The 24,675-nt window shown below is 43.2% G+C and overlaps 1 protein-coding gene across 7 annotated transcripts in view; it reads left to right on the top strand.

Moving 5' to 3' along the window:
* ARHGAP6 (Rho GTPase activating protein 6) overlaps positions 1 to 24,675 on the top strand; it is a 339,162-nt gene that overhangs the window by 153,793 nt on the left and 160,694 nt on the right. For 2 of the 7 annotated variants that reach the window (XM_049834637.1, XM_049834638.1), the window contains exon 1: positions 12,081 to 12,323. The exons of 4 other annotated variants lie outside the window; for them this stretch is intronic. Coding sequence is in view for 1 of the 3 variants with exons in the window: in XM_049834638.1 (XP_049690595.1) it covers positions 12,279 to 12,323 (45 nt within the window). In the remaining 2 variants the exon portion in view is untranslated. Of the gene's footprint in view, positions 1 to 12,080; positions 12,324 to 24,675 lie in introns of those variants that run through there. One more of the 7 variants, XM_049834636.1, reaches the window with a different exon arrangement.

Here is a 24,675-nt window from a genome sequence, read left to right as displayed (position 1 = left end):
ACAGTTCAAGTGCCGTAATTCCATCGTAAGGCCGACAGCGGAGTTGTGCGGGCACAGGGACTGATCCACACCCTTGGCCATGAGTAGAGCTAAGCCGGCAGGGATTGCTCAGGCAACATCGCTGGGTCGACTGGGTCCCCAGCTGCGTGGGCAATTTAGTGCTGTCCCAGAGAGGAGCGGTGGGAGCTGCTGGCTATTGCGTCTTCATCTCACAGAGCAGCTCCACCAGGCATCGGACCCTGCTCCAAAAGGCCCTCGGGCTGGGGACATTGGTCACGTGGAGGCTCTTGGTCACCTGAAGGTGTCCATTTCCAGCTAATGATCAAGAAGTTTGGTCATCCCTGTTGTATTGCCGTGTCAGTTTCGTCGTTCTATATTTGCTAACACTATCTTTTCGCACATTCTCTGTCACTGAAAGATTTAGCAAATTTAGTAATAAGCCTTTGCCTCTAGTGAGTACACTATATCATAATTTAGTGGAAAAAACCTGAATTGCTCTGCAAATTTCAGTTTAGTACCAATGGTGGGTGGAGAGATGTTATAAATGAAACCAGGGGAGGGACATTTTCCCATTTCACTGCCAGGCACACGTATACCTAAAGGGGAAGCTACAGATCCTTTTATTCCTTCCTGACTTTGATATCTGTCTTTGAGAACTTCAATCTGAGTTTTCTGAGTAAACTTTTACATGACATTTCATTGAAAGATCATCATTAAACTGAGGTCTTAAATACAAGATATTGCTTGGGCTATCGAGTTTACAAATTACAGCTTTATGTACACTGAAAATTGGAGAACCCTGTTATTACAGACAGTATGATATTCTTATAAAGCTGTTATAGATGGCCATAGCAATTCTGAATGGAAATGGAAATAAAACCTCTCCATTTGATCCCTGTAATTGCATCCACATCAGGACTGCAGCTACATGCGTAAAAACTTACACTTCTAAATTGATTTTGCAATACAGCAACTTTCTATGAGACTTGAGTTAAAGTAGACATGTAGGAAAGGGAAGGCACGAGCACTGCTGGTTGGGAAGAAGGAGAAGGAAATACCTGAAAGTCCTGTTTCCTTTTCTCCATCTAGCTGTTTCTAGCTCAGGGACCAGAGCAGCAGCCTGTCAAGCAGGGTGGTGAAAGAAATGAAAGAGTTAAAAGTGAGTTTGGGAGAAGCAGGGGCAGTGTAGATCTGCGAAAGGAAAATGCTTCCCAAAATGGATCAAAAATAACAAATACAAAATGTACTGAATGAACTTTTGTTTTTGCTTAAGATTAACTGAAATTTTTTAGAAGAGAAAAAAACACTTTCTCTAACAACACGAACCCTGTGTATATTTACCTGAGGCTTATAGAAATAGCTCGTATGACAAGTCTGGCTCCATAAACTCCACCTAAGAAGCCTGGATCAGCAAAATTCAATCTGGAAGCTGTCTATAAATTTATGAAACCTGTCTGAGGTTTCTAAGTTAACTAATAAAGTCATCTTTTGTTCATAAAAAGATATAACTGTTTTATAAACTAATACTGAAGTCCATGGAAATTAATTTTCAGCACTCAGTGCTTTAGCTAACTTTTGTTTTAATTCTACCAATAAAGCAATGCTAACTCAAGACCAGACACATAAAATGAGGGCTATTTGTAAATATGTTTAATTAATTTTTTGATATCTTTTTGTCTTTCTTTACTCACTGGAGACTTTCAGCAGTTTCATGCTTCAAATAAATCTCAAGTAAGAAGTTAAAGCAAGCAGTCAGCTGCTCTCATGCCTAGCAAATAGTGCTTTTCTGCATGTTTTACTAACAGATGAACAGGCGATCCCATTTATAGAGCATACTACATGTTGACAGAGCGCATTACTTCATTTTGCCGTATTGGCAATTTGAGATCTTAACAAAACAATGCTGAGGTCGCTCTCATTCTGTATTGCCATCCTTGGAATGCGGCTTGGGTTTTCATTAACTCTGTCACTACAAGGTACTGCAGATAGAGGCAGATTTTATGGGGGGGGGGGTAATAAACATTAGAGAGCAGAAGGTTGTAAACAGCTTAAATTCTTTGTCCTGTGTGGATGAATTCCTTTCCTTAAGGCTCTGGTGTTCTCAGCATCTTGTGGACACTTGGTCTAATCGGAGGTGAATGGGTGGATAGCTCGCAAGGGCTTTGATACCTCCCAGCTGTTGTGTGGGGAGAAGTGGTCTCAAACTCCTGCAGCCAGTGAATATAAGCTTCAATATAAACAGTAGAAGTTTGGAGATTCAGCCCGGCGCTTGGCTCGCAGCATTCTGGCTCTGCTTAGGAGCACAAATCGTGTACAGGACCACTTCCAAGATTTCCCCTCCATTTTTCAATCAAGGGAGAAGGACAAAAAGGGGGAAAAAAGAGCACAGCTCTGCTTCACTGCTGCATTATTCCCGCTTTCCTCTACGCTGGCTTCATTGAAATCACTGGTATTATCAAGCTAGAGTAAAACTGCAGTGAATCTTTCCAAGGCCTTTTCTGTACATACATTTTTGTGAGTCTTACCAGGACAGTTAAAGCAATACAAGTCACTTGAGAAGAATTTAACTACAAAGGAACTGGGTGACCTTATTGCAGAAGGAAAGCAGGCTTGTGGGGGATTCTTCAGGAATAGCTGTAGTGCTTTCAATTCATAGCTTACCTTTTTCCAAAACAATTGCCTGAGAATAGGCCAGCATTTTTATACAGCCCAGCCTTTCGCAAGCTATTTTGCCCAGGGGGGATCTTCCCCTCCCAGATTAGCATCAGTGTCATTGCTGGTGCTGAGGCTCCGCCACCTCTGGATCCCTGGATCTGGCAGGCTGTGGGCTGTGCCCTGCTTTCACCTTCCTCCCACCCCTGCAAAGGGAATAGCCCCGTTTTGGGATATGCTGGAATAACTGTGTCCAAGCTACGAGGGATTCAGTATATTTACATCAGTAAAGGATCCTGCAGGTTAAAACAACACGGCTCTGCAAGAAGAGAAACTGCTTGGACGACGATGCATGTGTTATATGAATCCTGCTTTCATGTTCCTGTTGCTTTTTTAAAATCACTTTCTCAACAGTGCTTGCACTCAGGGCTCCAGTTTCCAGGTAACAGGGAGCACCAGACGCCCAAGCGCTGGGTGATTTAGCCTTTCACTGAATGCAACTGGGAAGCAGTTGGGAGCACTAACATATTATAACCCTTCAGTTAAATTCAGCTCTTTTGGCTTGAGGACTAATTTGTGAGAGTGAGATGCCATCTTTACAGCACAGCAGTCGCGTCTGGTGGAACTGTCATCATGACTGCTGCAGGGGAGAACAAAAGTGCAATAAATACACCTTTTGCTGTATGTTTACTGGGCTGTGTTTTCAGCAACATGTGCTGCTCGGTAGAGAGTTAGTCCATGAATCCTCTTGGGTAAGGTAGTAATCTGTTTTGCCTGGACATAGAAGACAGGCCTTCTTTCAAATCCCTTCCCCAAGGTCCAACCTGCGTGCATTTTGGTTTATATTGTGGGAACACATGACCGTTGAAACAGGCTATCCAGCCAGCTGGACAAAAGCTATTTAACATAGTTATTCTTTCCTTTGGTTAGCACAGCTTGTTGTAGGGCTCTGTACCTGGACGTGTCTGCAATAGCAGCTTCTACAGGTGGGCACACATAGTCAGCGTACTCAGCTGGGTCTGGAAATGTATTCAGCAGATCGAACATGGTATCTGCTTTACACTGACATGTCCCACACTCTTTTGACTCTATTGTCTGTATAGAGTATGTCTTCAATGACTATAATGGGGACCAAGACACCTAACTCGTGCATAGACACCGCCAGGTAGCTATCTGAATCTGAAGATGAATCCCACCTGGAACACAGAGGACATGGTTGCTGTGGTTTTTTTCCCTACCTACTTTACAATGTTTTCCAGCTTAGGGTAAGAGCCATCCAGAGCGCTGAAAATTCCGCATTTCCCCATCTCTCCTTTGAGTGCTGAAGTCAGTTCTCTCACATTCTCTCTCACTTGTCATGACAGGTCAGGGGAACTTTTATCCCTGAATCATTAGGTGATTGAAGTTTACCAGAAAACAAATACGCTTTGATGCTTCTGCAGCCTCGAGGTGAAAACAACGATGGACTTATAGCCAGGGAAAATGATGCTCAAAGAAAACTCATTACCGCTTGAAGCCCTCAGAACTCCGTACAGTGAAACTGTAACCATACGCTGTAATTGTAACCATACCTGTTCTTCAGAGCAAAACCAGACCATGAATGTAAATTGCTAGAGCACACTGTAAAAATACTCATTGTTAACTCGGTGGACAGCCATATATACAAGTCTAAAATACCTCGTAAGGAACTCGGTGTGTGAGGTTATTGCATGCGATTCCATTTTATAAATAAAAAAGAAGAAAGGTTTCAAAACCCATTAATCACAGTAATGAGTAGAAATTCGCTGCAGTGGAAAAAGCCAATTTGCTGGCCTTCAAGTATTTCAGTTGCAACTCCTTGAATCTACTTCTAATCAATCCAGGAAAACTATCCCTGGGTTACAGGCAGGCTGCACGGAGACTCTGGGTTTTGACTGTGAGAAAATCCTGCCGGGCTGTCCCACAGCCCAAGGCCCAGGACTGACTCAGAGCGTGTCTCTTTGGTTAAAAGTCCATTGAGTGATCCAAACCAAGATACGGTGATCCTGAAAATGCCGGGTTCCTGAAAATGCGATGCCTGGCGTAACTGCTCTGCGGCGGGCTCGCCAGCTGTAGGGCAGGCTGCCTGCCGCGGCTCGGCATCGCCAGAGATGGCACGGCCCTGCAGCCTGCCAGTGCCAAGACCTCAGGGTGTCGGAGTACTGTGGCAAATCCTAATTCCATAGCAATTTCCAGGCTGGCTTTCTGGCTTCCCAGGCTGCCTGCCCTGGAGCTGAGGTGTACTGGGATGCCTCCCAGGGACTGTCACTCCGAGGGCAGTTTGCATGAGCGCTCCCCCGGGGCTCAGAGGAAAGGGGAATTTTTGTCAGGCTCATCGCTAACCAAGCAGACTACTTCATGATTTGTCTTCTTCTGGCTCAAAAAAAGTGTAAGAATTTACAGTTCACAAGAAGTTTTAAAATGTTGGCTTCAAACTCAACCGGATGAAAGTCAAATTTTGAAAAGCAAAGCAAAGTTCCTTCTCGACTGGCACACTAGCTTTTCAACCAGCTCCAGTGAATACTATGAATAATATTATTATACCATGACTCTTAATTTACAGCTGAAATCCAGAACACAAGAACACAAGGACCATCTGCTTACATGATCCCAAAATTATTGATAACTGCAAAAACACGCTGTTTGTAACCACTTCACATATAGCCTGAAACCTATTAAAACCATGACTTCATCTGAAGAGGTTTGTTAACATTATGGATATTATTATTGTTGGTCACAAGAGGCTTGGTCTTGTTCCAGCCTTGAAATAAATACTTTTACACTGCAAAACTGGTTTATGAATTACAACATTAAATCAAAATGTACAGTAGTCACGTTACTTCTTGGGAGGTTTTATTTTGTAGTTATTACTCTGCACACTAAATGGATTTTAACAATCCTATACTGCCCACGAAACAATTTTGAATAACTTTAGGTTTGTGAAAGAACCCTTCCCCCTCCTGAATTCTTGTCAAATACCCAGATGGTAAATTTAGATAGAAGCCCATGCTTCTATCCATTGTTGGTAAGCATTCCTCTTTCTAGTCAGAGCGAGCAAATCATGTATTTGTAGCCGATTTGTTTCAAGTTAGTGTTTTTTAAATTTTTTTAATATAGCTGCAATTTCTGTAAAAGTCTTATGTAATGAAAGAAAATTGTGCTTTTCTCCCTCTCCAGTTCTCGGAAGACATTTTAGGGAGAAGGATAATTGCTAGTGAGAGCTCAGCCCAGTAATGCAGTTTACAGTGAACGTGAGTTGCAAGGAGATAAACAACGAAGGAAATACATGGAGATCTACTCACTTTCAGGAACTAGAAAAATCTTCCACTGAATTGTTGTGTTCCCAGATGTGTATCATTTACAGAGATGAGACTTCACTGAGATTTTTGGCTTGTATACTTAAGCCCCTTAAGCTGTTTGGAAACTCTAAGCCTGGAAGTTATGTTTGCTTCCATTATTTTCCTTCTCCCCCCCCGCCCCGCTTCATTTTTTTTCCCTCATTCCTGTCTGCCTTTTTAGCTTATTCTGTCAGCAAGGAAAACCAAACATAAAAAAAAAAAATAATTAGGCCTGAAACTCCGTCATTTATCTTCACACGAAGCAGTGAGTGGTCCCATTTATTTAAATTGCAGCCTTTGAGGACAGAAAAAGATGGCAGGATAACTGGTAGTTTCTTCTGCAGCTTTAAAACTCAAATGAATTCTAGTGACCCACACTAATTTTTGTTGAAAAACTATTCTATGCTATGTGGTAGGGTTATATTTTTGATTTACAAGTTAGTAGTTTACAGATATTCTGGTGAATTTTCACTCATGCTGGAGATAGAGACCAATGTGCAAACATAAGGGATGCGAAGTAATTTAACCACCTTCTAAAATACATGTCTTTTAAATTAAATTGCTTTGCCAAGCTTCTGATAACTGATAGTGCAGTAATGTGCGTAATCACATACAGAGCATCATTGGCCTATAAATTATACAGTATGTGTACAGTGGCCTATAAATTAAAGCGTAGTGATGTATTGGATGAAAAAATTATGAATGTGGTAACTAGAATTAAATCCCTGAGTGAAATTCTGGTGATACACCAGTGCTAACACACTCCTGGATGCGTGCTAACACACTTTCATTAGGGAAAAGGTTTCCCTTGTGATTGTTCCATGGCTTGACCATTTCTTATACCTACCAAGTGCTTATCGGAAGAGCTGGTTTTGGCCCTGGGGCACGTTGTCTCCAGTCTCACCTTCCCCTGGGGCTGCTTTTGCATGGTACCAGGTGGTTCTCCATCAGGCAGCAGCTGCTCCAGCAGCTCCAGCTGCCCACAGGCAGCAGGCATGGGGAAGAGTGGAGGGGAGGGTCCTCCTCTAGATGCTTACTGATGCCATTCCTAAGAAAAACTGCTCCTCCTGCCCCTCCGCACGGCACAGTGTACAGGTTTGAGTTAGTAATCTGGAGTCCAGTTTGCCTTCTCGGGCTTCCCCGAGTTGGGCAGCGCGGGAGTGTTACGTGGGTGCGCACAGGGTGCAGTTCCTCTCGGCGTTTACCAGCTGGTGCAAGCACAAGACGGGTGTTTGTGCCTGGGGAACACGGGCGGCTTTGGATCTGCTCCCGAGGAATAAAGCGCTAGCTTCCTCTCCGCTGGTACGAGCAACGCTTGGGTGAGTGCTCCTCGAGAGCTGTAACGGTGTCATGCTCTTCTAGTGCATTAGATCTCCTATAAAGGGGTTTCAGACATCTAGGAAATTACAGGAAATTTTAAAATAGGATTTCTTTTGTCTAAGAAGTTTTATGTCACTGTTGTGAAAAAGCGTCTCCACGAGTGAGGTGGCACTTCATTCTTCATGGGCATTAAGTTCTATTGCCTTTAGTTCTGTTACACACCGGTGAGAAACTATCAACATATTTTGACTGGTAGCAAATGAATACTTAAAAAAAAGCTAGTTCTGAACAAAGGATTTTTGCAGTGTATTATTCCTAAATTCTGATTCCTTAGTTTCTGTGTTTTGTTCATAAAACTTTACATATTTGATTTACTTGTCTGTCATCTTTTCTCTCTCTTCTTTTTGGGAAGTAGACTTAAACTGTAACTTGTAATGACCGAACGAGCATTTGGCCAGAATAAGAGAAGTGCTAATTCCCCGAGGAAGAAGTGTGCTGCCAGTATCACTCTTGGCCCTGGTTCAGCAGCCAGAGAGGCAAGGCTTTCCCAGATTTGGAGTTAGCTCTCTGTGGAAGTTGCATTCATGTGCTGTTAGAAAGGTCAAACAAAACAAGACCTTCATGCTTGCTTGAAGCTTTTTCACCTGAAGACATCGACTATTTTTTCACCCAGTAAGTACAGTAGCCCCTGCTCTCCGGAATGAAAAGAATCAAGACACTGAAACTATTACAGACTTTTCTGAAAGTCAAAGTGAGATTTAAAGGCTGATCCCATAGCTTGGCTCCCAGGCGGGCTTCCCCTCACTTAGCTGCAGATGCCTGAAGGGCAGACATCTGAACAAATTGTCATGGACTCCCAGTGGAGTGAAGTAGGCACTGCAATTTATGTGACCTATTTTAGATGCCGGCTTGGAATGACATAAATTGTCTGCCAGATGCGTCTGTTTCTTCCCATGGACTAGGGGAGCCTAGGATGATAAGCCAACATGTAGGTTGTAGATGTTTACAGTTAGGTGAGACAAATCCATTACTGCCATAACTGCAAGCTGGCTTCCCTCCCATAACAGGGTGGATTTGGAAACTTTTTCCTACCTCATCTGATGTGACATCAGACAGCTTGAGTCACTAGTTCCAGGAGTTGTGGCAGAGAAGTCAAGTCACTTACTTCTCCCCAGTTTCATAATTGTGTGCTGTCTGCAACCGCATAGCTACTTTCCTTTGTTTAAGAGCAATTAGTGTTGAGAAAGCACTCAGTTCATAGAGTAATATTGGAAAAACAAAACCTGGCTTCATTAATGATCAGCACAGTAAAATTCAATTACCAGTAAAATTCATTGCCCAGCTGCTGTGTTGGAGGCAACTAAATTTTAGCAGAAATGTTGTTCATACTCCATTGCTGTTGTCAACAACAAATGATAAATAGGAGAAAAGCAGCGAAAGTTTTACTGTAAACTACGTCTGCAGGTGTAAAGCATACATTACAGCCTCTTAAAGCACTGTAAGGAACAACCACAATGGGAACCATGGAAAGCATTAAAAAAAATGAAGGAAGTAGTACCTCATACAACAGAAACAATTTAAAATGAATTACTGAAAAAATTCCAGTTTATATTGTCTTTTTCATGATTGAGTAGCCTTGGAGTAAATGTACAGGAAATTAACTGTTACGCTTTGTATCACCTGTTAAGAGAAGCTGACCTGGAAGGTTTACACTTCCCAAAGTGAGCCCCGTGCATCCCTTGGGTACCCATTATCAGGTAAATAAAGGAGGAAGGAAATTTGGAAGGAACACCAAGGAGGAGTCATAAATGAATGTGAATAACGAAGGAATGTGTAAGGGGAAAAGGTAGTCAGAACTGCTGTGAAAGCGCCCTATGTTAATCCCAGCTGCTAAGTGACTTAAAAGAGGGATGGCTGATTGCAAGCAACTGAGGTACAGCTCGGTCAGTTACTGCTCGTTGCAGACCAGGGGTGTGCTCCAAATCCCGTGCAATTTGAAGTCAGATAGACTCCTTTGCCACCATAGATACAGCATAAGCGAGTTTTCTAGTCACAGCCACAGTAACTTGCTTTCAGAATCCAGAAAGCTCTTGTTTTAAGGTCTGGCCTTTGAAAACACCTTTTGTAATTAGCAATTAGTTTTAAATTTTGTTACTAGGTACATAAAAATCTTGAACTGTACAATGAAATTTCCGATGGCTGCAACTTACCAATCCTTTAAGACTTTATAAGTGAAAATACTTTAAAAAATCTTTTCTCCTTAATTTTCATACTGTGTGGACAGAAAAACCCCACATCTAGTAAGCCTGCATTTTTCTGTGTTGACACCCCCCCAACCTGTAATTTTTTGCCCATAACTCCTTGTCATCGTAAAAAGTTCTACAACATTTTCCTGCGTGCATTTTTAATGCATTTCCTGCATTTTATTTTTAATCTTAGCTGCACCGATGTAAGAACCTGTCACTACTGCAAAGGTACTTCCACGCACGCTCCTCTTCTGCCCCCAGTATCCTGCTCCCAACTAGACAACCTCCTGCTTTCCTTTGTGCCAGCTCTGGCACTCACCTCCTTCCTTGGAGAGCTGATTCAGCCTGCAAAATGGGAAGAAAACTGTGCGCTCCCTTTGCTGTACTGGTTTGCGCCAAGCACGGGGGCAGAGGGAAGGGATGCGGCTGGGAGCGGGGGATGAAGAGGGTTATGGCAGCCAGACTGTCCTTTACGGTGGCAATGAATTGCTAGGTCAGACAAGTTCAACCTGCAAAATCTCACCTTTAGTCCTTCCCCTCTCTGGCTTCTCCCTCTGGGGCATTCCTCACCTTCCTGGCTTTACGGTTTTCTCCCTTTTCCTAAACTACTCTGTTTCCTCCAAGTTTCTCATCTCTCCTTTCGTTAGTCTTTTTCTTCTGTACCTTCCACTTGGGGGTTTCTGGTTTCCTCCATAATATTCCTTTCCCTGTGGGGTGTTTATTGAAACACCCCCCCCCCCCTTCCCCCCCCCCCCCCCCCCCCCATGTTTTAATCCCAGCCTTTTCTGGTGTTCAGCATTTCCTTTTGCATTGATCATTTTCAGAAGAAACAGCTAAAAAGAAGGTGGTGATGTTACAGAGCTTGAGGGTAGAAATACTATATGCCTCTCCCCAGTCTTCTTTGCCTGCTTTCCGTTGCTTTCTGTGGTCAAATGCCGTACCTGCAGAGCAGAGGAAAAACGACGTTTGGAGTCAGAGCATATGCAGAGTTCTTGGGCTGAAACCATCTCCTTGAGATAAATAAAAAGGAGAACTGCAGAAGGGAAAATCAGGCACTGGGATGCTTTTTTTTAAAAACTTTTTTCAGTTTTGCCTGCCTGCCTGGAGGTCCTGATGATTTGAAATGTTTGATATGTAAAGTTTCTTTCTGTTGGGCACTGCTTTCCAACACATGCTCTGCAACTGCTTAAGTTGCCTCATTTTCCAGGAAGGGGAATAGCACAGATTGTTCACCCGAGAGACAAAAATGGACTTTATGGGTAAATGCAGATATTGTATTCTTTGTCCATGCCAAGTTAACTGAAAATTACCTTCCTTTCCATGGGAACTCTTAATTTCCTCTGCAATAGGAATTAAGATCCATGGAAGACCCGTAACTGGAAGCTCGTTGGGTACAGTACATCATCATCATCAGAGCACATAAAAACTTTGGCTCAACCGATTTATCTTTCCAGCATTTATTTTGAGTTATTTTACAAATTGTTTCCCAAAAAACCCTTTTCTTTTTCCCGCGGAAGAATGACTTTACCTTTCTTTATAGATAACGCAACGCTCTGGTAACACGTTTGCCTGGATTGTAGGTCGGAAACAGTAAAACTCATTAATTTTATATACGTCACGCAGCACTAGAATAAGGCCACTTCCTCAGAGAACAACTGAGAGTAACTGGGGGAGTGACCGTGCTAACAAAGATTTGTGCAAAGCATTGAAAATTATTAGAAAGATGGAAGAGGGCTCAGGAAATCATCTAGCCTGTCCCTAGCCTCACTCCGTTGAGGTCGCACCTAACTGGGGGAGGTTTATGTGTTTTTAAACGCTTGGTGGAGATGCTGTAGCCTCTCTGGGCAAGCCATACAGAAGTCACTACTAATTATAAGACAGCAGAACGCAATTTTCCTTCAGAATGTGCTTTGTCTTCTACAGTTGGTGCAAAACACGCACTCACAGAATAACAAATAGGCTGTGAAGTAGCGTTTCATTTTCAGAGCCTACGCGCTACAGAATGGTGAGCCGGTCCTCCCAAATCACCCGTGACAAAAACCTGCGTTAGGAAGTCGGCTTTTTTTGTCCCTTTCTCCTCAACCTTGAGGTCCTCTCTTGCAGGATCGGGCCCCCCCCCGCCTCAGCTCCAGGCGCTGCCGGGGCCCGGCGCCGGCTGCTCGGAGGCTCCTCCCGGGGGGCCGGAGGGGACGAGGGACGGGGCCGCCGGAGCCGCCGCTCCCGGGCGGTGCCCTCCGGTTGTTGGGGACCGTCCGAGCCGGGCACGGAGCCCCCCGAGTCCCTCTCCTCCCCTCAGCGCTCCGGCAGCCCCGCAGGAGGGCTCCCTCCCGCCTTCCCGCCTTCGCGCAGGTGCGGCCGCGCTGAGGGGCCGCGGGGAGGGAAGGCGGGCGGGAGAGAGAGCGGCCCCGCCGCGGAGGAGTCACCGGCGCTGGGCGGGAGGACTGAAAAACCGCCTCCTCCTCCTCCTTCTCCTCCTCCTCCTCCTCCCTGGCTCCGCGGAGGCGATCTGCCGGCGGCGGGGCGGGGTGAGGTGGGACAGCCGGGGGCGGGCTGTGAGGCAGAAGTTGTGAGGAGGGACGCTGGTGGACGGAGGCTGCCGGGCGGGAGCCCCGCGCTGCTGCTGCCGCCGCCGCCGCTCTCTGTGAGGGCAGAGCAGCGCCGCCGCCGCCGCCCCGTGTGGAGAGGAACGGCTCCTCCCGCCCTCATGGGGGACTCGGTGTTCAGCGAGAAGCCGGCGCTGCGCTACGCGGTGAGTGCCCGGGGCCGGTGGGGCGGGAAGGGGCTCCGCGGGGCTGCCGTTGGACGGGGGGCTCGGCCGGTGGGGTCGTGAGGGACGGTGCCGCCCGCGCGTGTGTGTGGGGTGCGTTCGCCTGGAGAATAACGTGAAAACGTTTAAAAACCGTGACTAAAAGAAGAGGGCGGTGGGGTGGCAGCCGCGGGGAAGCCGGCGGTGCAGCCTCTCGCCGTGAGGCAGCGTGGAAGGGAAGCAGGAGGGCGAGCTCGGGGAAGGAGACGCTCGGGGGGGTCCCGAGAGCCTCGTCCGGAGCGTCCGTCCCGTTCGTCGCGGGCCGAGCGAGGGGACGAAGCCCCGGGACCAGCGGGGGCTCTCGGGCGCCGGTCCCAGCACCCCTCCCCGCTGCTGCTGCTGCTTCAGATAGTAACACCGGCTTTTAGTATTTCCCTCGCACGGGGTTGTGCCGTTGAGAAGCCGCTTCCTTTCAACCGGCCTTATTAGGAACATTTTCTCGGTTGCTCGGGCAGAAAAGAGAGGAAAAAAAAAAAAGAGAGAAAAAAGCCGCGTAAAACCAGCCAGCTGCCTCTTCTCCCGAAATCATAAATAAATGCTAGCACGAGGAATAGCATGCGAGGTCTGACGCTGCTCTCGTTTACGCTCGTGTAAATAATGGATAGTTTTATTGCTGTTGATGAAGTTATGTGGGGATTGTCGGTCAGCTGGCTTCCCTGGTCCTGGTGAGCACGGCTGCTGGCACTGCCAGGGTGGGTTGGGAAGGGTGTCATCACTCGGGGATACGCTGCGATGCGCTTTTCTCACCCGGTTCACTTTGATTCCTTCAGTACTGGCCATTAAATTACGTTTCTTTTCATGCTTAGTTTTGAAATCTTATGTGAGCAGTTCAGAGTAGAAGAGGTTGTTTGGATTTTCCTTTTTTTTTTTTTTTTTTTTTTTTTTGAGGGGGTAATGTCTGTCTTTGTAAATACTCTTAGAACCACTCAACTGTAGATATTGGTGCATTCACCTGTAATAAGTACTACAGCTTTTAGAGGTAATGGCATGTTGGCTAAAATAGTTATATAGAAGCAAGTACATTTTATATTATGTATGAGTAGTGATAGTGATTTCACCGGGAAACTAGTTATCGTGCATCAAATGAATTGGAGCCTCTTTTAATAGGGTAATTGCCCCGTTCATATTTAAATACATAGGAGAGACCAGGGATAGTCACGTCACATGCTAGCTCCATGAAACTTTTATTACTTCCTGTGATTGTGCTTGTCAGTCTACCATTAACTACTAGTTACAAACACATTATTGTTTCTGTCAATTGGGTATCAGTCCATTTTCTTGCCCGCAGCCAGCAGCAGATAGTGCATTAAGTTCAGGTCAGCAGGCATGCAAAGGAAAACGCAGGATGGCCAGCCGTCGCGGATGACCATTACCACTGTTGCAAAAACACTGCTCTTTGATTGCAGTGTATTGCAGCAAAGGGGACACTGTGCACCTGAGAATAATACTTTAAAATACTTTTACTATGTCAAGATACATTTCAATGACAAGGTAACAATACATAGATACATCGAGGAGGTAAGTGATTTTTTTTTTTTTTTTTGCAGGTGATGTTACTGGTTTGTTTGGAGAATATGGATCTGGATGCTGTGTATTATCCATGCATATGCTTAATGTGAAGTCTATGAATAGCCTAATTGAAAACAAATGCTTGTTGACCTGAAGATAAGCTAAGACTTCAGAGCTTTGTTGGATTGAGGCCTTAGTAATTACTGCTTAAATGTAACCTAGTACCATTCTCGGTAACTTTGAATAATTGCATGGTGTAAATACAAATCAAGTCCTTGGATTGTATTGGTAACTGTGAAATAAAAAATATACAGTGTTATAGTATTTAATAGCAATTAATTTATTGGCAGAAGAAATTATAGTGATTTCTGAGGTGGGCTTTTCTTCTGCTTTTCAGGACTGATAATTAAAGTTTCATGATTTTCATAAAAGTGCATAAGGAAGGATCTGCATTAGCACCTTGGTTCAGACCAGCAGTGTGCTTTTGAAGGGAATCTCTAGTCTTCCCCTCTCATGTGCCTTGGTACATGTCTTGGGGCAGTCCCGGAGCTTGGGAAACAGTGTTTGTTTGGGTGATGCTGAATTGGGGGATGTGCTGCTGGTGCTGCCCAGTGCCTGGAGGGTATTTGAGCCTCAAGCTAGAGTCAGCTGGAGTGTAAACTTCTGAAATTCACATGGTTTGGATAGTGGGTCCTCTATACCAGCTCCTTAGCTCTGCAGTGTGCTACTGCCATGCAACATGATAATGTAGCCATAAATAACAGGGATGCCACTGCGAGTCTGAAGCTTTGTAGTGTATTTGCAAGCATAGCTTATACAAACAAAGACTTAATAATATAAGACTCTAACATCTGTGGGGATGGTCGCATTAACCTATAGTGCGTTTGATCCGGCGTGTATTAAGTGTGAGTAGGATGACTGATAATTACATCGCAGTTACCCTTTGAACTCAGCATTGGTGTTGACTCACCAAAAAAGTCCAGTAGGCAAAAAAAAAAAGGGGGGGGGGGGGGGGAGAGGGTTACACTTGCACTGAGTCACGGAAATGAACTTTTTTTTTTTCCTCCTAACATCTTTTCACCAGCCCAGAGACCTCTTTTCCCTTTTTGACATTTATATCTATATGGTATTTTTATGAAAACTTGCAGAAAGTTAAATAATATCTCATTCTCACTGTATGTTGTCTGGCCAGGCTATACCTTTTAATTTTTAGACATAGGTTAGTTTTACCTGCCCACTAATCATCCGGCTGAATTCACTCTGATTTACAAGCTATTTTTGGTATTGTGGCATTTATAACTGATACCAGGATCTCCAAATGTTCCAGGAACATTTTTCAAATGAATTCATTAAGAGGGATGGTCTCCTTCCTGACTGGGGATTTCTTCCTGTTGGATCCTACATTCAGGTCCTTTGGCTTCTTTTTTTTTTTCTTTTTTTTTTTTTTCTTCTAACTTCAGCAGCAGTTACGGGGGAATTAAAAGGTGCTCCATGTATTTTGTCTAAACACCAGAAAGCAATATTGTACTTACTTTAAGAGATCCATTGGTAACTTGAAATGTAGTTTTTTACCTAGGTGAAGAAAAATTTTTTTGTTTATGTGACTCGGAATAGCCTTGGGTGTTACCCAACCAAGCAGCCCCTCAGTGGTCCAAAGCAAGGAAACTTTGTTCTTTTTCAAGGAAGCTTGAAGTATGATCTGGTTTGGATATAGCCGTTTTTTAATCTTGATGTAGCATCTTTAATCTTGTTTTGTCTTGAAACATTTACCAGAAGGGATTTCCCTGAAGGGAAAGGATGTTTGCCCTGATGAGGAAACTCTGGCTGTCTTTAACCAGGGAATATGAGCAAATGGGAAGAGCTGGGATTTGGAAGTAGCTGCCATGACCTGTGGGGTACTGCAGGGGATTAATCTGAAGAGAAGATGCGAGACTCTCCCTTGGGGCTAAAAACCGGGAGTTCTGGCAGCTGGAGCCTAGGGGATGTGTTGGGCCCTGGAAGATGCAACTATGAGTTGGTTTAAGCCTCTGAATCTATTGCTGATAATGAAGTCGCTTCCAATTCAGATGTCAAAGAGTATTTTGGGAGAAGAAGGGTTTTTCCTTGCCTCCAGCAGTATTTGGGGCATTGTCTTATCTTGTGTGTTGGCTCAGCCTGCTCCCAGCTGACCCTTTGCTGGTGCGGTGGGCGGACTTGCTGCTTGCTCTTACCATCTTAAATCCGTCAGTCTGCCTGGAAGGATGGAGGAAACAAAAGAAACAGTTTGCAAGGGAAGCTATAACACTAGTGGACTGCAGAATGCCTTCTGGAGTGCAGAGGGAATTAAAGAGGATAACAGACATTTTCCTCCAACACTCCAGTTGTAGTAGTGCTAGTTGTTACTGTAACAATTAGATTACAGAATAGTTCAAAGCGGAATAGTGAGGTTGGTGGTGACACTGTAAAACTGTAAGCCAGAACTGTAAAAATGTCCTCGTGAGGAGGACCCAAGCACTGACATCCTCCTGTGGGCTTGCTTGCGTTTTGCAAGAATCCACTTTTAAGGAGAGTTGCTTGCCTTTCTGATTTCAAGACACGTTGCCTGATGACTTGAGCCTTCAGCCACTCACGCATGGATTTTAGCAACAAAATTCTGTGCTGCAAGCAGACCACGTTTACTACCGTGTTTGTAGCAAATCCTACAAGTAAGTTATCTTACAGGACTAGTAAGTATGCTGCCTTCACCTAGACCATTTGTCTGGTTTCTCTCTCTTCCCAATGGGCTCGCCAGCAAGAAGCAGTGCAGGAGCAGACCAGACCAGCGCGTATCCCGATGAACTGTAACATACATTTGCAGTCAGGTTTGGTGAGGCGGAGGGCAGGTTGTGGGATTCAGGTAGTGCTCGGCATGAGAATAAGTTCTTGCCCACCAGGCTCTAAAACTTAAACATCTTTGCTCCACAGGAGGTAGCTTCTTATCTTCTTGTATTCTGAGTACTGAAAGGCAGAGTTAACTCATTCAGAAAGATTAAATCGCTCTGTAGGTGTTATTTTCAGATTAGGAAATTGTGAAGAAAACTTCCAACTTGATCAGATAAGCAAGCTACAGAAGAGGCAATTAGCGGCAGAGGGGTGGTTAAATGTCAAGTTTCTGGCATCTGACTCTTGGATTTTGTTCATCAGGGACTTATGCTGACCTCACGCATGTTGGGTGTCTTGCTGGAGGAATATGATTTCCGATGGCTATTGAGCCCAATCCTTCATTCTTCATTTGGGTGAAATTCCTAGTGACAGTGATGATTCATGCTTACACTTCTGCAACATTTGAAAGTGCTTTCATAGCTAATCTCTAAAGAGCATATATAAATATAGGAAACGAGCACTCTTTGTCGCTCAATAGTGAACACCAAGGCCAAGCTTTGATTGGGATTGATGGAATCTGAAGTGAGTCCAGCCAGCTTTTATCTGCTGTGCGAAGCGGCTGTGAGTTAATGCCGAGGAGCTGGGATGAGGGGAAGACAGGAAGCGAAGAGCTCAGAGCTCTTGTGTGTGTTGCAGGCTTTTAAAAAGTTGCAGAAAGTAGATTTCAGTTCAGATCAGGTCATCATTTGTCAGAGCGCTTCAACTCTGGATGTATTCCTGGGGCTCTCTACAGACACATGGATATGAATGTCCTTCCTGTCGTGTGTGCAGGAGAGAAAATGGGCGCAGATGTAGGCTGAGTTTGGCAAGGCTTGCTAGGTCAGATGCAGAGCCACATTGAGGTGGTTGTATTACTCTGCCCCCAGGTTTGGGCTAGGACTAGAGGTGGCCTAAAGTGTGGAGAAAGTGGCCATCCTGTGTATGGACAGCAGGAGGTAAAGCTTCCCTTTCATTTGATTTCTCTGCCTGTCTTTACATAGTATAATCAATCACTGCAGCGCAGTTACAGTTCTTGTAATAGTACTTACAAAGATGCTGTTTAATAAAACTCCATGTGAGTGGAGCTTCAGGGGTTTTATTCGAAGAGGCACACAATCATTTGGCTTTGATGTGGTGGTATGCTTCCCTGGTACAATTTATGCTGACTGTGCTTCTCCAAGAGGAGATTTCATCAAGGAGCAATAGTCCTTCGGAAAGCTGCTGGATGTATGAGGTTTTAGGCTCACGATACTGAGAAAGTCTGCCTGAGCAGCAAGGTCATGCACAGCTAAAAGGAGCAACCTGTGCCTGGAAGGAAGGTTAGCCATGCAGATGAAGTCCAAAATGAGAACTGAGGATTTCAGTCTCTGTCATGTCCTTTTTTGGTGATTTTTGAGCAAGGCTCTTCTCTGGTCCTTTTTTATTATTTATTTTCTGGCAGAAATACTTATCTTCCTAAAAGAACTGGCATGTGGAAACACATGCTAACTTTTAGAAGTTGCTCAGATGTGAAGGTGGTGCGATAAAGAGCTACCTTGAGGTAAAAATATTGGTCTCCGTGTGGTCGATACTCTCCTCACAGGCTTATGGTTTGTATTTCAGTTCTGTTTCCCAGAACCTTCTTGAAATTTGCAGGTGTATTTTTAAATTTCTTTCAGCCTGAAGAGTGAAACCATGTAAATGAAAGATGATTGAGGTCACAGATGTATTTAGATAGTTGGTTCTCCTTTTATTTATCTTAAGTTGCTAATCAGTTACCTTTTATGCCTGAGTGTCTGCGAAGTACTGTGAAAGAGGAGGCTACTTGGTTGAGACATTTGTTTCTACTGACTTAAAAATAGTAAAGTAGTTTTGCTGGCCACAGCTCTTTAAAATTTAAATTCTAAATAAATTTTGAATAAAAATGATACCTAAGAAAAAAATCTTTTACATGTCATACTTTTAGAGTCTTTTGAACACCTTTGAACTTCTTTCATTTGTCTGCTAAGTACCTCTGTCATTCTCTGAGTAGTATACCTGTGCAAGGGCTATTTGCTGCTCTTGTTCTAATGGAATACCTGTACCTGCAGCAGAAATACAGCTGAACTCTCAGTGGCTTGCAAGAGATGTACTGAAGAGTTCAAATTTCACACTCTTACTGCCTTTCCAGGACATTTGAGAATATAAAAAGCCATTTCACTTCATGCAGTGAAATTGGCTTTTTCTTGTCTAGGGAATAAAGGAGGTGTGCGTGCATTGTACTGCCTACAAAAAGAATGTGACAACCTTTCTGTAGCAAGCCTTGGCTGATGAATCCACATGGTTCACACGGAGTTTCTCTAAAAGGGTGTCAAATCTTAACACTCCCTTGGGAGGTACCTGGGCCTTAACAGGCATGGCTGACTCAAAAAGAAAAATAAGTAGTGTTTTTCTTTCTAATGATTACTATCTAAGTGTTATCGACAGTGCACAGTTAAAAGGATTTCCTGAATATATCCTCTACTAAATCAAAAACTGTTAGGAGTTGCTAATGGCGGAATTGAGTATTACAACACTACTTAAATAGATGGTAGTAGTGTTTAGTTGCTAAGGGCAACGTAAGTAAAGTCTGGGTTTGTTCAGCTAGGGTGCCCTCAGGTATGCAGGAAGAGTAAGTGCTGATCTAACTACCTGTAAGATAGTCTGCTGTTATTTCATACTTGGATGCTTTACATTTTTGAAGCAGGTGAACGAATCTCTGGAAATGATACTGGAAGCTGTTTGATATTTCATCATACAATTGGATTGTTTACTTTTAAATAACATCTTATATTTTTGTGCATTACTTTATCTGAATCTGATTATCAATCACTTTGCTATGCTGCCATGAGGGTAGATGATCCTATGATTTTGACTGCTACTATGCTGTGTAATTCCACTAGGTTAGAGCCAGTCTTCACGGCTTTTGTTTGCTGTACATGATAAGATTTTTTTTTAATCAAGCATCTTGAATGGCTAAGTATGTCTGTAGATACCTGGTGTGTAGCACCCAAACTACAAACTAGTGTTTGTATCTCCTGAAACTTGCAGCTATTTTCTTTCTGTGTTGATAAGGGTGTAATATTTGCAAAGTTTTACGTATTTAGAAAGTTGATTGCATTGTCTGGGTCATCAGATATGATTTAGAGACCTAAATTAGGTGGTGTTTAATGTTGATTGTTTTCTCCTTTTGCCCATTAGTTTGTAAAAGCTCCTGTTATGCTCATCTATACGTGACTTGGCGTATGGATTCAGTATCCTTGCAGGCTGAAATTCTCATTTGAGTAGATTACTGTATTTTTTCCAGTCTGGTCCTATTAATAAATATCCTGAGGCTTGCAAAGCGCTTTGTTGTTTGAACACAAGCTGTGGAAAAGAAGCTGAAGATCATCCTTTGATAGATGAATATTAAGCTTGCTTAAAAACTTGGAAATGTATTTATACTTTCCAGGTGGGGTCTTGAATGAGCATAGTATATAGTGCTATCTGTATGAAAACCAAACCAAACCCATAAACAAATTGTGTGGGAAGAAAACCATAGGTACTTGTAGCCTGGTCCTGTTCTTGCTGAAATATGTCCCTGCTCTTGAAACAGATGTTGAGTCCAGCTTTGTGCAGAGGCCACACCCTCTGTTGCCCTTGGCAAAGTGTCTCGCATTCCAGCGACCCTCTGGGCAAAACATCCTTTAATTGGTACTGTGGCCCTAAATGTTTCCTTTTTTCCTCTGTGGTAAATTGCTCGTGTCCTATATCATTGTAGGCTGTCATTAATATTTACATACTGTGATTCTGTACCCCTTTAATGTCACCTTTTGTAGCTGCACATACTGAAAGTTGGAAATATTCCCCATTTCTATGAAAGTTAGCTTAAATGAAAGCAAGTGATTTATTTTAGTGCAGAGTATGATACTGAGGAACTTGTGGCAGAACATTGGAGATTTTGTTGGTTTGCAAGCAGAGATCTCTGAGTAACTGGGGAACTCCCTGATTAGCTGGTTGCTTCCTCTCCCAGATAACTGCTTCTGTGGTCTTTCCTTGCGAGTGCTTTCATAGTCGGGTTCATAGGCTGTTCCAGCATCTGAGCACATCTGGACAAATGGTAGAAACAGGTGGTAGGAGAGAAAGAGCATGACTTGGCTTTTTGCTGGAGGGTGCAGCTGCTGAATCTCTTGCTTCCTGTGCTTTCTGCAGTGTCTTGCAAATGTAGGGGTAGGAGCAATGGCCTGGGGCTTTTGTTTCAACCCAGGAGAAGTAAAACGTGAACCTCGGGAGCTGCCCCTCCAGGGAGGGATGAGAGCTGTTCAGGTGTTGAGAAGATTTACCTATCTTGATGATGTATTTTCACTGCAGTTATGTCTGGCATACACCTGCATAGCTCTCAGCATCATTTTGGTGGCAGGCAGGCCATCTTAACACTTCTGTTCAGCTCAGGAATAGGAGATGACCCTTTTTAGTAGGGAGCTGCTGACCCTATGTCCTCGTAACCTCAGATTGAATTGCTGTGGTGCTGCAATTGCTGTGGGATGACTGTTGGAGGAACCCCGGAGACTGCTGCTGGTGGAGATGTAGTACCATGTAACAGCTGAGCATTGCATCCCTTGCTTCTGCTTCCATGTGATATACAAAAAAGCCTAAACCATCCAGGAGAAAATGGCAAAAGATTTCACCTACTCCCATGCGATGTCATGTGAGGCCATGAGTCAGTCCTGTTATCAGCATGTCCTGGCAGTTCTGGGTTTAAAGCCACTGGGTTTTCCAGAGGCAGTTCATAGTCCTTCTTCAGCAGAAAAATGAACTCCTGCTCAGTTTGTTGAGCTTTGGGGCACACAGTTTTTTCTTTCAGGCGGGGATTTTGCTGGTGCATCATTCTGGCAGGTAGCTGGTTCTGGGCTGCTTTGTTTTCACGTGGCTGGGTGAGCCTGCGGTTGGATGTTCTGGCTGCAAGAAATGAAGTTGCTGGTGATGAGCTTTGTTTTCAGAGTTAGTGAGGAGCATCAATATGAATTCCTCTATAAATATTTATGGCCTTTTTTCTTTTTTTTTGCATGTCCTTGTCCTGAAATGTATTCAGGAGGTCTGATTTAGATTGACATAAATCTGAAATCCAGTCTAAGGCCACAGGAAAATACAATAATTAAATGCAGATATTGCCCCCTTACCTATCTTCTTCCAGAATGCACTGCATTTTAGTCAGGATTTTCTATGCATGACTGCACAGCCTGTGTGAAGCAATGTCAAATTCTGTATTTATGGGAATTAAAGATGATAAAAATGTTGCAACAGGTCAGAGTTAATTTCAGTCAGAATAACAGAGGAGAGAAAGGGCAGAAAAGAGCTGTCCTTCTGTGCAGGACTGTGCAGTCCTTCTCTGTAATTGTACATTACTCTGTCAAATGTTTTTGTTACTAAATTTAACAAGGAGAGTGTGAGTTGCTTACATTTATGTACAGAAAAGATGCTGTTGTCCTTTCTGATTGCTGACCGGTTGATGATTTACCTTCTGGCTAACTATTCTGGGGGGAGGAATTCTCCCTGCTGTGAGGTCTTTAATGGAAAACAGTTGTCCCAGTACAGGTGGGCATCAGAAGTGGTCGTTGCAATTCGTTAATTATCTGATAGTGCTGTTGTCTTTGAAGGCATTCCTTGATATGAGAAATTTGTGAGTCTCCATTTATTCTTTTTGCATGAATTTGGAGAATTTGTTTGTTGTCAGTGATGCTGAACAGAATCATGTATTTTACTTCTGGAGAGGTTACGTAATGGCTGTAGAGTATTTAAATCCTTCAGTACTAGAACAGCATTTCTGGCTATAAATTAAAGTTGTCATAGTGTTCCTCCTAGACTGTAAATTAGACTGAACTGGATTCAACATTGTGGCCCTTGCTGCAGTGGGATGAATTTGGGGGTTCCCATACTGTGTGTCACACCATTTTGTATCACTTTTCATCCATGCATTTCCATCATCCATTTAAAGTAATATCATTCTGTATTTGCATTGGTGCAGGCTTTCTAAAACCTAGGTAAGCAAGACATATTTTTGTGCCTTTAAATATGTCATAGTGGCATTCGGACATCTTCTGTGAAGTGGTAGGAAAAAAATGTCACTTAGGATTCTCAAATTTATTGTCTTTCAATGACTTTTAGGTCTGCAGAGCTGAATTTGAAAAGATGCCTTTGCTAGGAGCCAGTCCTGTACATTTAGCCAGCTGAAGCCTTGGGCTGTGTTTGGGTTTGTTTTTTTTTTTCTCATGGTGTTGCCAATACAAAATACCCAGTAATTGTTACTGTGCAGCAAAACTCTTTTAATGCTGTTGCAGCGAATTTTCTCTCTGCAGGGCTGAAAAAGGTGAAGGGCAGTATTTCTGCCCCTAGAGTAAATGGAGAATAACTGGAACGCACATGGAGAGCACATCTGATGAGGAGCAAGCTGCTGGGTTTTTTTGGGGCAAGAAATATTACTGCCAGGAAGCCCTTACAATTACTATCTATGAATATAAAAATGGTACCTGTTACCTTAACTTGTATTAAGCAGAGTTTACTTATATCTTACTTTTGGCTTATTTTGTACCAGTTGTTTAAATCACTTGCTCTTCATGTAGAATTCATGCCTGAAAAAGGAATTGCAACTGAAGAAACATCACTGAATTCCTTTCCTTTAGTAACATGTTCCTGAGGATGTTTTTTTTGATTGTTTTTTTTTAAAGTTCTCTTAAATCCTGTCTCTTGCAAGAAAGTGAGAAAATGAACCACTGTGAAATACAGATGCTCTGTAGGTCATCCACAACAATTTCATAAAAACTGTGCAGAGCACACTGTCAGCCCAACTGATGCTGTATTGTTTCTGGTGGAATATTTAGACTTAATCAGTTTTCTAGTCTTCACTACATCTTTGGTGTTAAAATAAATATAATGCAATTGGCTGTTGATAATTATTTACTTTAATGTGTGAGGTTTTGCAACTTAGAATGTCCCTTTCACTAAAAGTCACAGGACATAGCAGGGTTTCATATTTAATTTGGTAACACACGTTCTCCAAGATAGGCTTGTTAGAACTGAGGTCTTCATGTGGTTCATTGGATTGTCTGTGTTAGTCTTGTGCGTTTGAGACACTTGTAGGTTTGATCTCTTATCTAACACTGTTCCTCTCTTAAGGGCGCTAGGCCAGGCTAAGTCAAGGTTTCCTTTTACTTGGATGAATATTTTGCTTACAGTATATCTTACAAGTGCTCTCTCTGAAGTTTTCTGAAATGCTGCAACTTTGCTCCCACTGAGGTCTGGAGTAAAACAAAATTCATCTTCGCTGAAAGCAGGTTTCAGTCATTGCTTCTGAAAATCCCAGCATTTGCATGGCTGCTTGACAAGGGTGAGGATGGTTTTGGTATTCTCAGAATTACTTACGTGGTCTTTGTTTAAAATAAGTTTTTATCCATTTTCTCTTTCCATTTCCATTTATATATGGCCTCTCTTCTGCTGCATCATTCTGAGTGTACAGCTGCATGCACTCCCTTCTGCCCCCAGCACAAAAAAAAAGTAATCTTATGTGGTATGTCTTTCTTCCATGCAGGCATCTGAATAATTTGTTAGAAATTATTAGATTAATTTATGTCTCTGAGGTTTGTTTTAGATTCTGTGGAAGCTCAGGGGATTTTTGAATCTGGTGGGGTTTTTGTTGGTTTGTTTGTTTTGGAAAGTAGTTCAGCCAATAACATATAATGAAAACTCATTGTGGAATAACCGGTTGTTTTCCTCCCCTAAAGTGCCTTGTGTATGGTTGTTATGTCCTATATAATTATTACAGTTGAAAATGTGGGATTTTCTCAAACACCTTTTATCAGTATTTTTAGTTCTAAGGAATTCAGTAATTCTCCTGTGATCAGAAGAAAGTTGAATCCTATTTCTGTTCCTGATT

Source organism: Accipiter gentilis, chromosome 31, assembly GCF_929443795.1.
Source record: "Accipiter gentilis chromosome 31, bAccGen1.1, whole genome shotgun sequence".
Taxonomy (NCBI): domain Eukaryota; kingdom Metazoa; phylum Chordata; class Aves; order Accipitriformes; family Accipitridae; genus Astur; species Astur gentilis.
This window is presented reverse-complemented; position numbering and strand designations above follow the sequence as displayed.